This window comes from Balaenoptera borealis (assembly GCF_965194805.1).
Source record: "Balaenoptera borealis genome assembly, chromosome: 16".
NCBI lineage: Eukaryota > Metazoa > Chordata > Mammalia > Artiodactyla > Balaenopteridae > Balaenoptera > Balaenoptera borealis.
Genome location: NC_138872.1, coordinates 40,212,397 through 40,224,546, shown reverse-complemented (window position 1 = coordinate 40,224,546; position 12,150 = coordinate 40,212,397). Strand labels below are relative to the sequence as shown.

General features: G+C 39.1%; 1 protein-coding gene across 6 annotated transcripts in view; it reads right to left on the bottom strand.

The window, feature by feature from the left end:
* Window positions 1-12,150, bottom strand: part of SPTLC3 (serine palmitoyltransferase long chain base subunit 3) — a 127,764-nt gene that overhangs the window by 69,983 nt on the left and 45,631 nt on the right. For all 6 annotated transcript variants that reach the window (XM_082359072.1, XM_082359073.1, XM_082359069.1 and 3 more), the window contains 2 exons: window positions 4,213-4,337; window positions 1,653-1,746 (listed from right to left, as the gene is read on the bottom strand). In XM_082359072.1, coding sequence (XP_082215198.1) covers window positions 1,653-1,746; window positions 4,213-4,337 — 219 coding nt within the window. The remainder of the gene's footprint in view (window positions 1-1,652; window positions 1,747-4,212; window positions 4,338-12,150) is intronic.

The following is a 12,150-nucleotide window of genomic DNA, read 5'->3' as shown; positions in this document are numbered from 1 at the left end:
GGTGTGGAGAAAAGGGAACCCTCATACACTGTTGGTGGGAATGTAAATTGATACAGCCACTATGGAGAACAGTATGGAGGTTCCTTAAAAAACTAAAAATAGAACTACCATACGACCCAGCAATCCCACTACTGGGCATTTACCCTGAGAAAACCATAATTCAAAAAGAGTCATGTACCACAATGTTCATTGCAGCTCTATTTACAGTAGCCAGGACATGGAAGTAACCTAAGTGTCCATTAACAGTTGAATGGATAAAGAAGATGTGGCACATATATACAATGGAATATTACTCAGCCATAAAAAGAAATGAAATTGAGTTATTTGTAGTGTGGTGGATGGACCTAGAGTCTGTCCTACAGAGTGAAGTAAGTCAGAAAGAGAAAAACTAATACCGTATGCTAACACATATATATGGAATCTAAAAAAAAAAAAAAAAAGACGTGAAGAACCTAGGGGCAAGATGGGAATAAAGACGCAAACCTACTAGAGAATGGACTTGAGGACACTGGGAGGGGGAAGGGTAAGCTGGGACAAAGTGAGAGAGTGGCATGGACATATATACACTACCAAATGTAAAATAGATGGCTACTGGGAAGCAGCTGCATAGCACAGGGAGATCAGTCTGGTGCTTTGTGATCACATAGAGGGGTGGGATAGGGAGGGTGTGTGGGAGGGAGATGCAAGAGGGAAGAGATATGGGAACATATGTATATGTATAACTGATTCACTTTGTTATAAAGCAGAAACTAACACACCATTGTAAAGCAATTATACTCTAATAAAGATGTTAAAAAAAAAAGAAGATATGATTCACATACACAATGGAATACAACTCAGCCATAAAAAAGAATGAAATAATACCATTTGCAGCAATATGGATGCAACTAGAGATTATCATACTAAGTGAAGTAAGTCAAACAGAGAAAGACAAATACCGTATAATATCATTTATATGTGGAATCTAAAATATGACACAGATGAACCTATCTACAAAACAGAGACAGACTCACAGACATAGAGAACAGACTTGTGGCCCTCCAAGGGGGAGGGGGAGTGGGGGAGGGGTGGACTGGGAGTTTGGGGTTAGTAGATGCAAACTATTATGTATAGAATGGATAAACAACAAGGTCCTACTGTACAGCACAGAGAACTACATTCAACATCTCGAGATAAACCATAATGGAAAAGAATATAAAAAAGAATGCATATATAAGTGAGTCACTTTGCTGTACAGCAGAAATTATCACAACACTGTAAATCAACTGTGCTTCAATGAAAAAAAAAAAAAAAAAAAAACTTAAGTCTTTAAACTTTCTCAAGACAGAGTTACAAAAGAGGAGGCATTATCACACTTCTGATAATTACGTGCAGTCTAAGAGCTCAGTCATGGCTTCAGAGGCCGTGCTGCAAGACCACTAATGACAGCGACACTAATGTGTTTGGGTTACACTTAGCAATCTGGGTGTTTAATGCAGTTCAACCATTTGTTCCAGGTCAGCAGAGGTTAACAAGCCAGTAGTGAGTATAAACATGACTGTGTTTCATTAGCTAAGCTCCCAGGTCGAAGAGCAAGGACTAAGCCCCATCAATAATCTTTACTTTTGTCTAGAAGCAAGAGGTACCTATTGGATAAAAACACTGATACTCACTGTTGTGTTTGAAGATCCTTATGGCTGCACCCGAGAGTCGGGCCCCAAGCACAAGAGATGCATGGTTTAACTCATCGCTTAAAATGAGGCATCCCTGGTAGAAAACAAGCACATGAAACATAGGTCAATAAATAAAATGAAGGGAAAACAACATGTGGGAACAGGGACTCACTTTAAGATCTATAACACAGATTTTCCAAAACCCTCTTTAATTTTAAAGGCCAAGAGTTTAAACTGGTGTCTACGTGGATAAAATCCTCTAGAGCAATTTGCTGATGGAGTTGGGGATCTGTTAAGGGTTAACACATTTTTGAAACATTTGCATATAATTTTCAGCAGAGGAGGTCATCCAAGAGCTTGGTTAAGCACCGGGTAGAGTCTAAAGGATTGATGGTTGGCAGGAAAACTAATATGATTTTGGGTGGGTTGTGGATTTGGTGAGGCTTTTCAATCCCATGCTGGATTACTTGGAATGGTTTCGGGGCACTCCTACTGGAAGGCAGGGATAATTTCTGCAAAACATTTCAAGCTCTTGTTTTCTGATTCTCATTCCCTTCTATATTAACATCCACGTAGACAGAGGCATCACTGCTTTACAGTTAAAAACTTTGCATCTGGAAAAGTATGGATGGCAATTCAGTCTGAGGCAGGGAGAGAAGGTCACTCTAATTTACTGCTTATATAAATTACTGTTTGTAAAATTATTTTTCTTTGTTAATTTAAAGATTTCTAAATTATGAAATTGCTCAAGTAGACCCAAAATGCAGAGCCATGCAAAAAAATTAAAAATAAAGACCTTTTTTTAATGGCCACCCAGAATCTTAGAGTTCTCCCTTATATTTTAGAAATCTCACACATGATACATTTTTAAGTTTTTGAGACCAAAGTCAGCAAAATTCTCACATCTCCATACCCCAGACATTGTGTGTGTATTTATAATTTTTTTTGGTGGAGAGTTACTTGTAAACCTCATGATACCTCACCCTGAAATTCTTTAGCACGTGTCTACTAGGAAAAAGGACATTCTCTTACACGATCACAATGCAATTATCACACCTTTGAAATTAAACATTGATACAATGTTATCATCTAATATATAGTTCAAATTCAAATTTTTCCAACTGTCCTAAAAATGTCTTGATGCCTTTTACAGATGTTTCCTTTCCTTCTATATTTTTCAATGCAGAATCCAATCAAAGATCATATACTGCATTATATTAGTTGTCATGAGTCAGATTTTTAAAAACATAAATCTGATTATGGCACTTGCTTACTTAAAATGAACAAACCAACTCTTCATTTTTCTCCAGGAGAATTCCCAACACTCCAGCATGATTTACACTATAAGGCTCTTTACAATTTGGTAACTGCCTTCGCCTCTGGTCTCTTCTTCATCCACTCTCTTATGTTCTAATTCTTCCAAACCTCAGTGCTTCACACATGCTGCTCACTCTTCCTTGTCTTAAGAAAATAACTTATTTATCTAAACAGATAAGTAACAGATTCTGTTCTCATGTCACCTACTTTGCACAAGCATCTCAGCCTTTCTCAAGAAGAGTTAGGGGACAACTCTTTTGTCCTTCCTCATTTATGAGCACCCCTTTTCTGTGGTATTTATCCTATGTTATTTGGTGTGTTATTACCCCCATTAGAAACTATATGAATTTACAGGGCAAAGGTCTTGTTCATCTCTGTATGCTCTGTAACTTGCCTCATATGAGAACACAGTAGATTCTCAATAAGCGACTTATTGAATGAATAAAGGGACAAATAACACAAGAAAAACGTTTTGTTAAAATAAATGATTAATAAGCATTTGTTATGCTGAACATTGACTCGGGGGCCTAAAAATTTAATTGATTTTGCAAAACTATCACTGAAGAGGAAGTTTGACTCCCATCTAGGGCTGCAGTTATATAACCAGATATCATGATGAAGAGATTTGCTGGACTCAGCTGGTACTTAGACAGGCTGGGACCTGGGACCTGGGACCCTTTGCTGCAGTGCTTGCACCTGGACAAACCTCTTCACCTCCTTGTGCAACAAAATAGAAAGAAACTATATGGGACTAAAAATAACTGTGTACTTGTGCAGTTGGGGCAAATTTTGGACAACAAGATACAAAAAGACCAAAAAACCCAACTGCCACTTCTGAAGAGCCAGAAGCAAAAGCAGGGTACTGCATATGCCTCTTGCACACAACACTACCAAAGCAGTGGTCAAACCACCTAAGCCACGCCTCTGGCCTTACCCCGGGACCTGCCCCTACCCTCACCCCATATGAGGAACTAGCTCGCTCCCCTCCTTGGGGGCGAGCTCCCCCGCTGCTGCAGCAGGGGCCGCAATAAAGCCTTGCCTGAATCTCTTGTCTGGCCTCTTATCAATTTCTATTGATTAAGGAGGCCAAGCATCCTGGTCGGTAACAGTACATGTATTCAAAAAGCTGAACATCCAAGCCCAAGTAAAGAAACTTCTCAGTCATACGTCTAACAAAGGACCTGATCAGAGTTATGTCTTAGGAATAACACAGCAGAAGACAATTATGTTAACAAATTCTCACCTTTCCAACGAGTGCAGGGATATTCATTGAGTTCGTTGCAAATCCCATCCCAAAGACCATAGCAGCTTCTACATTCAGGAACTTAGCCACAAGGTCCTCCAACTCTTTATGTTTATCCAAGGTTCCTGCTCATGAAATGATAGGATGGGTGAATCTCCTGTTCTCAACAAGTCCAAGATTGAAAACTCAAATTCCAATGCTTACCCATTACCAAAAGACACATACAAGAGTGCACATAGCAGGTCTATTTGCCATAGGCCGAATCTAGAAACAACCCAAATAACCACACACTGTAGAATGGATCAATACATATACAGTAGAATTCAACACAACAGTGAGAAAAAACAAACTAATGTCCCACACAACAACACAGAAAATCTCACAAATATGTGGTCGAGAGAAAAAAGTCAGACATTTATACACTCATATTGTATGAATCCATTTATATGAAATTTACAAACAGACAAAACTAACCTGTAGTGTTAGAAGTCAGGAAAGTGGTTTCTTTTGTTGAGAGCACGGAGAGAACTTTGAGATGCTCTGTTTTGTTTCTAGATCTGGGTGCTGGTTACATGGGTACTTTTGTTTTGTGAAAATCCATTTTATACTTACGATTGGTGCACTTTTCTATATATATACTTTATAATGCAATAACATTTATAAAAAATGTCACAGTTCCTCTTTCTTTCCACCTTACATCCCACGAATAATTAATTAAATTCTAACTCCTTCAGAGGGTTCCCGACACTCAAATGCAAACAGAGCTCATGACTTCCATACATGCATCGAGCTATAATTTGTTGAACCTTTGGAATGTGCTAGATTTCAAAGCCCACTATTTAGGTTATCTCATTTAATTTTAAGGGCCCAATAATGCATGTATTATTACTTTACAGATAAGAAAACTGAAGTGGGAAGAGGTCACAGATAAAAAGCAACAGAGATACTCAAGTCTAACTCCAAAGTTCATATTTTTATGACTCTACTACCTTTAAGTGCTTACCCTCTGACCCCTTCTTATAAATAATGCCTCATACCTTACTGAGAGTAAATACTAATGCTTCCCATAGTCTTGTTTGCCATCACTCTAACTTCTAGATCTATACTGTCCAATATGGTAGCCACCAACTACATATGGTTAGTGCAATAGAGGAACTGAGTTTTAAATTTTATTTAATTTTAGTTATTTTTTTCCACTAAACACAACTTTACTGTTTTGGTAGGATTATTTCCCACTTATTTCACTTTAACCAGTGAAAATTTGGTGTCTGAATTGACATGTACTGTAAGGGTAAAATATCCACCATTTTTTGAAGAGAGTACAAAAACAATAAAAATAATATAGTATAGTTCATTAATATTTTACTTATTGATTACACGTTTAAATGACAATACTTGGGATATATTGGATCAAATAAAATGTATTATGAAATTGTTTACCTGAGTTTTAAAAACTTTTTAAAACGTGGCTACTAGAAAATTTTAAATTACACGTGCCTTGCATTATATTTTTATTGGTCTAGATGATACACTTAACAGAATTGAAAAAATGTACAAGTGGACAGGAATTTGCATCCATCCGTATGCAGATTTAACTCAGATTTAAGTTACAGGAATGTTGTTAGCATATTCAGGACTATTATAAACAAGCTTCTATTAATCTAAAGATTAACATATATTACTAAAGAGTGTGATATCAGAATTTTATTTAAATTGGTAAATTAGCTTGCTTATTGAGCTAAAATGGTGAGGAGTTGAACTTTAGAAGGCATTGCATGGTGAGTTGAAGTTTTATTTTGCATTTAACATAAAAGAGAACATGAGATGGCCCATCTTTGCCCTTCCCCTCTCCTCACGCTGCTGGCTGGTGGCCTTTTTCTCAAATCAGAATACATTTATGCTCCAAACTGTCAGAAAACATAGTAAAACAAACATTCTAGCAGAGTCAGTTGTACTCAAGATTTGGGGGTGGGGAATAGTTAGAAATTTAAATTGTAATTTAAAACTTTATTATCCAAGATACACTATAGTGTGAAAAGAGAAACTGAAATTTAAAGATAAAACGTGGGCACATAATCTTTTGTCCGATTTGTTTTTACCCAGCAGAGACTGCATTCCAAAGGGAACAGCTCCAAGAACAGGTAGTGAAAAGTCCACCGGCCTGGCTGTGAGGAGAGCTGGTTCTGACCCCAGCTCTTCCACTAAACAGCTGGGTGGCCTCTGGCTGCCCCTCCCGGCAGTTTCTGGAGAGATTGGGAGAGGTGTTGTTTTAGGCATCTTTGACCTTGGGAGTGGTTTTTCCTCCACCTAGAATGGTCTTCTGGCAGCTCCTAGTCACTCTTTGAGATCCACCTAACATGGCCTCTTTTCTCGGATGCAGTCAGCTTCCCCAGGCAAACTTGGTCATTTTCTCCTCTGAGATCGCATGAGCCTCATCACACAATGATTACAGCACTTAGTAAGTTTCACTGGGGATGTTCATGGGGCCATCTTCCTTATTACAGAAAGAGCCCTTGGAGTGCAGATACTGGGTGTGCAGATACTGGCACTCCTATTGCAGTACTGACACATAGTAGGTGCTTGCTGAGTTGCATTCTGTCTTTTGATGGAGAAGGAGGCCAAGACTGAGGCTAGAGGAGGGGATGGCACAGGGAAAAAGGTCAAGAAGTCATGCGATGCCAGGGCAACAAGGCGACCAGGCAGTGAGCACCAGCTTGGAAACGCCGATACCTGAAGAAGGTCTCCAGCAAGGATGGAGGGTGCCCAAACTTTGTTAACTTGGTAATTTTCCCCATGAGGCTTTCCTGCTCAGATGTCAGGGGACAACTGTGTCCTGGCCCAGTCACCCAGAAGTGCATGAGTAGATGTTCACGCTGAATCTGCGTGAGGTCTTCCTCCGCCTACATCTTCCCCAAATCTGCCATAACAGTTACATCACTAAAAGTCCTTAGGATAATACAGGATGTCTTGTAAATGATTAAACAGCCAACCAACTAATGAGACATGGGTGTGTCTAAGAACAGCCTGAGAAATCCCCCTCTACAAGGTCTCTTTCATTATCTTGACTTAAAGAGAGGGAGAAGCAGGGAGGGGCATGGGGGGGGGCGGTGGAGAGTGGAAGCAGGTGACCAGATTAGGTCTCCAGAAACCAGACTTCTTCTGGATTTCCAGTGGTCAGGTGGTTAGTAAAGTAATTTTCAAATATATCAGTTTCTACAAATGGATGTCTCACAGCTGAGTTACGAGTTGAGAGTGGTTTTGCATCTAGGGGCTTACCTTCAATTTGTAGAAAAGAATAGTTCCCACTCCCAAACCCCATGATCATGGAGTTTCTCTGTTTAGTGTTCATAGCTCAGATTTTATCAACAGATTTGAGAGATTCCCAGGATGGCTGGACATTTTCTACTCTAAGAAGCCATGCCTTGCAACGTTAGACTGGGCTGGTCTGGGATGGGGTGGGGTTTTTAAGGAAAAATAGATAATATGTCTCTTTCATATTAATGGACCGCTGCTTTCTGCCTCCTGTTCCTCGAATTCAAGAAATAAAAATGTAGGAATTAACACAACATTGTAAATCAACTATACTTCAATAAAAAATATTAAAACTGAAAAAATATGTATAATTGAATCACTTTGTTGTACAGCAGAAATTAACACAACGTTGTAAATCAACTATACTTCAATAAAAAATATTAAAACTGGAGAAAAAAGAAATGAAAATGTAGGAGGACCTTGGGGAAACAAAACTGTCACTAGAAACTTAACTAGCTTGTTTCCACCAACATTCAAGCCATACCCTGATTGAATGGAGATGCCCGAGTCCTGTCAAGTTTGCCCTTGGTGGTCTGAGTACTTGAGGAATTCTAGAAATCATATTCAACATTTTGTTGCTGACATATAACTATGGGCCTTTTTTTTAAATCTCAAGAAAGCAGAGCTATAGTCTTAACTGAAGGTACAAATATATCCACAATAATCTTTATTTCTCTGTGACTTTTGTTTTTTTCTTTAGTCTCTGAAAGTCACATATAGGCTGGTGAGAATGGATCTCCAAATTGCAGTGTTGTGCATATATTGACACTTGTTCTTATCCTGAAGGTTTATTTATCCAGTGGATACTGAAAATCTGCTTTGTGAATAAAAGAATAAATACAAGCTGGGTGTATCCTCTTGCCAGATCTCTCAGCAGTATTTTCACATGCCAAGCACAGGGTATGCCACCATCAGTCAAATCTATAAAAATCAGACTTGGGAAAAAGTAGCAATATTATGTTTATGAACTCTACATTTCAGCTGATTTTTTAATGATATTGGCCTTCATATTGACACTGATTAATAGTAAAGAGTGTAGGTATTATTAACAAATCTGTTTCACAACCACCTATTCTTCCTGTGCAGCACACGTGAAGACTAATTTCCAAACTGTGACAGTAGTCTCTTTTCGTCCAGAATATCCTGTTTGTTGATTGTTCCTTAGATGTGACCTAGGAGTAGGTGGTCATTTATTGTGGCAACCTGCCAGCCATCTCATCTGGCTGTTCCTACTGTGCCATGGCTCTCAGCCCACTTCTGAGCCACTTTGTTTGAACTGGTGATTCCTGCATTAAAATCAGCATCAACCCTTCTGCCTAAAAGGAGTCCACCTTTCAGCTCTTCACCCAAAAGCACTTAGAACACCCTGCTCTTCTGCTTATTCCACTTGTGTCCAGTCTGGTAGGGGTTACAGAGCTACTAAGCCTCTTGAGTACCTTTGTTTTCCTGTGAAACATTCAGAGAAAAATCTTGAAGCCAGATGGGTTGTCTGAAATGGGTCTAGAACACACTGTCACACTGAGCAGAGGCCACCACTGCTGGGTCAAGAGACCATCCATCCTGATGAAGTTCAGTAAAACAGCAGAAACAATTTTTATCTACCCAACTTCCTAGGCCTTTATTTTTGGCAAACCACTTGCCATCTCTTGGCAGGTTAAAACGTTAATAGATAATTAGAATCCGATGCAAACAAAAACCTTGAGGCGTGGATATGTGATTATGATGAGCTTTCCTGTCACAAATCATCTTGATAAGAGAATTTTTAAGTGGACCAAGTGATGACCTCTACCTCACCTCTGACCACATACTCAATAGAGTCATGTTTCACCCTTCTTTTTTTTCTTTAACATTTTGTTTTGATGTAATTTTTGACCTACCGAAAAGTTGCAAGAATAGTACAAAGAATCCCCAAATGCTTTTCACCCAGATTCCCCATACATTATCATTTTAGTACATTTCTTTAAATATCATTCTCTCTCTCTCTCTATGTGTGTGTGTATATATATATATATATATATATATATATATACACACATACACATGTGTGTGTATATATATATACACATACGTGTGTATATAATTATATATAATATATACAATTATATGAAATTTTTTGCTGAACTATTTAATAAATTGCGATCATGATGTCCCCTCTACTCTTAAATATTTCACTCTGTATTTCCTAAAAACAGGGCAGTCTCTTATGTAACGCCAGTACTATTATCATTGATATAATACTATTATCTACTGTACAGATCTAATTAACATTTGATTCTCTCGCTTTAAAAACCGACCTCTGAAAACAAAGATAGAAGAAGAAAGGGGAATGAAGCAACTTATAATGAGGGTCCACTTATGTATATGGTTATTTAATCATTACACCTCCACACACTCTATAAAATAAGCATCTTGGTCCTTATCAGTGAGCAAATAGATGCAGAAGTGATGCCACTTACCCAAAGGAGATAGAGCTAGTAAGTGCAGGCCACCTACTTAACAACGTGACAACCTACCCTGTTGAAACATTTCAAGCTTTATCTCAATTAATTGTCATAAAAATTTTTGAAGTTGGTACTGCTGTTATCTCCTTTTATAGATAAGGACACCAAAGCCTGAGAGTTTAGTTCACTTGCCCAAGGTCATGCAGTTAGTAAGTCTAGAGCCAAGGTTCAGATTCAGCATGTGTGACTCTAGAGAGGTGACTCTTTCCCTTCCTCAGAACACTCTTTGGGTTGGTTTTTTTTTGGCTGCGTTGAGTCTTCATTGCTGCATGCTTCTCTAGTTGGGGCGAGCAGGGGCTACTCTTTGTTGTGGTGCACAAGCTTCTCATTGCGGTGGCTTCTCTTGTTGCGGAGCGCGGGCTCTAGGGTGCGTGGGCTTCAGTTATTGGGCCGCGCCGCCTCAGTAGTTGTGGCTTGTGGGCTCTACTGCACAGACTCAGTAGTTGTGGCGCACGGGCTTTGTTGCTCCACGGCATGTAGGATCTTCCCTGAGCAGGGATCGAACCTGTTTCTCCTGCATTGGCAGGCAGATTCTTAACCACTGCGCCACGAGGGAAGTCCCCCACTCTTTCGGTTTTACCCGAATCTGCATTTTCTGAATTACAACTCTTAAGACACAAAATAAAAGTCTATGTTCTTGGCAGCCTTGATACTAATTATTGTTTGACATTACCAGTGGTTAAAGGATATACACAGGTACTGATATCTATGAAAGTTAATCTATATTCTTAGTATATTTGGATGTAACAGGATTTTTAGTCTAAATGAAGTAAAGGAGGGCTTCCCTGGTGGTGCAGTGGTTAAGAATCCACCTGCCAATGCAGGGAACACAGGTTCAAGCCCTGGTCCGGGAAGATCTCACATGCCGCGGAGCAACTAAGCCCGTGCACCACAACTACTGAGCCTGCACTCTAGAGCCCACGAGCCGCAACTACTGAGCCTGTGTGCTGCAACTACTGAATCCCGTGTGCCTAGAGCCCGTGCTCCACAACAACAGAAGCCACCACAATGTGAAGCCTGTGCACTGCAACGAAGAGGAGCCCCTTCTCGCTGCAACTAGAGAAAGCCCAGGTGCAACAACGAAGACCCAACACAGCCAAAAATAAATAAATAAATAAATAAATTTATTTTAAAAAATAAATACAAAATAAATAAATGAAGTAAAGGAGACTATAATTTGATGTACACTGATGTACACTGGATTTGGAAATGCGGACAATTGTTATTCAATCTAGGGGATTCTTCTTCCCAAGTTTCTGTGATGGCCAGTACTTACCTATATCAGCAAACTTTTTATAGAGAGGCAGAGAGAGAATATTTTGGCTTTGTAGATTGTGTGGTCTCTGTTGCAACTAGTCAACTCTGCCATTATAAAGTGAAAGCAGCCACAGACAATACACAAAATACTGGGTGTGGCTGTGTGTCAATGAAGCTTTATGGGTACTGAAATTGGAATTCAATATATCTCATGTCACAATATATTATTTTAATTTTTTCAGTCAATTAAAACTGTAAAAATGACTTGTAACTTGCAGGCAGTACCAAAACAGGGGCAGCTGGATTAGTTTGGTAACCCCTGATGTAGCTGGTCTCTGATTTAACTTTGAACAGTATGGGGCAGTGCAAAGAGCTCGTCAGTGGGACTCAGGAGAACTGGTATCTAGTCTTCTCAGCCTACTGACTGCATGAACATTGATTGGCAAGTCATTAAAAATCTCTAGTCTTCATGTATCTTATGGTATTTTTCTAGGTGAAGAGAAGTGGTAGATGATCTACGTATTCTGAAATTCTGTGAGTTTCAACTTTTTTTTGATCATTCCAGGTGTTACCCTGCTGGCAAGTGTTATACTTATGTAAAATCACTGGCATATCTTGTTAAATTGTTATGTTTGCTTGGCTTTGTTGAACCTACAGGGCCAAATTCTTCACTTGCAGAAATATCTCTGCTAGTTGAAATTTGGCTGTGCTGTAATTTCTATCACTCTCAAGGGAAGGGCAATTACCTTGTCAGAATTATAACAGGTATCAGGAAATTGCCAAAAGGCTTTCAGAAACCAAGATACACTTTCATTTTCCTCCTCCCAAACTATTCCCCTGAGGATCCACCTTCCTTTACAAATATTCT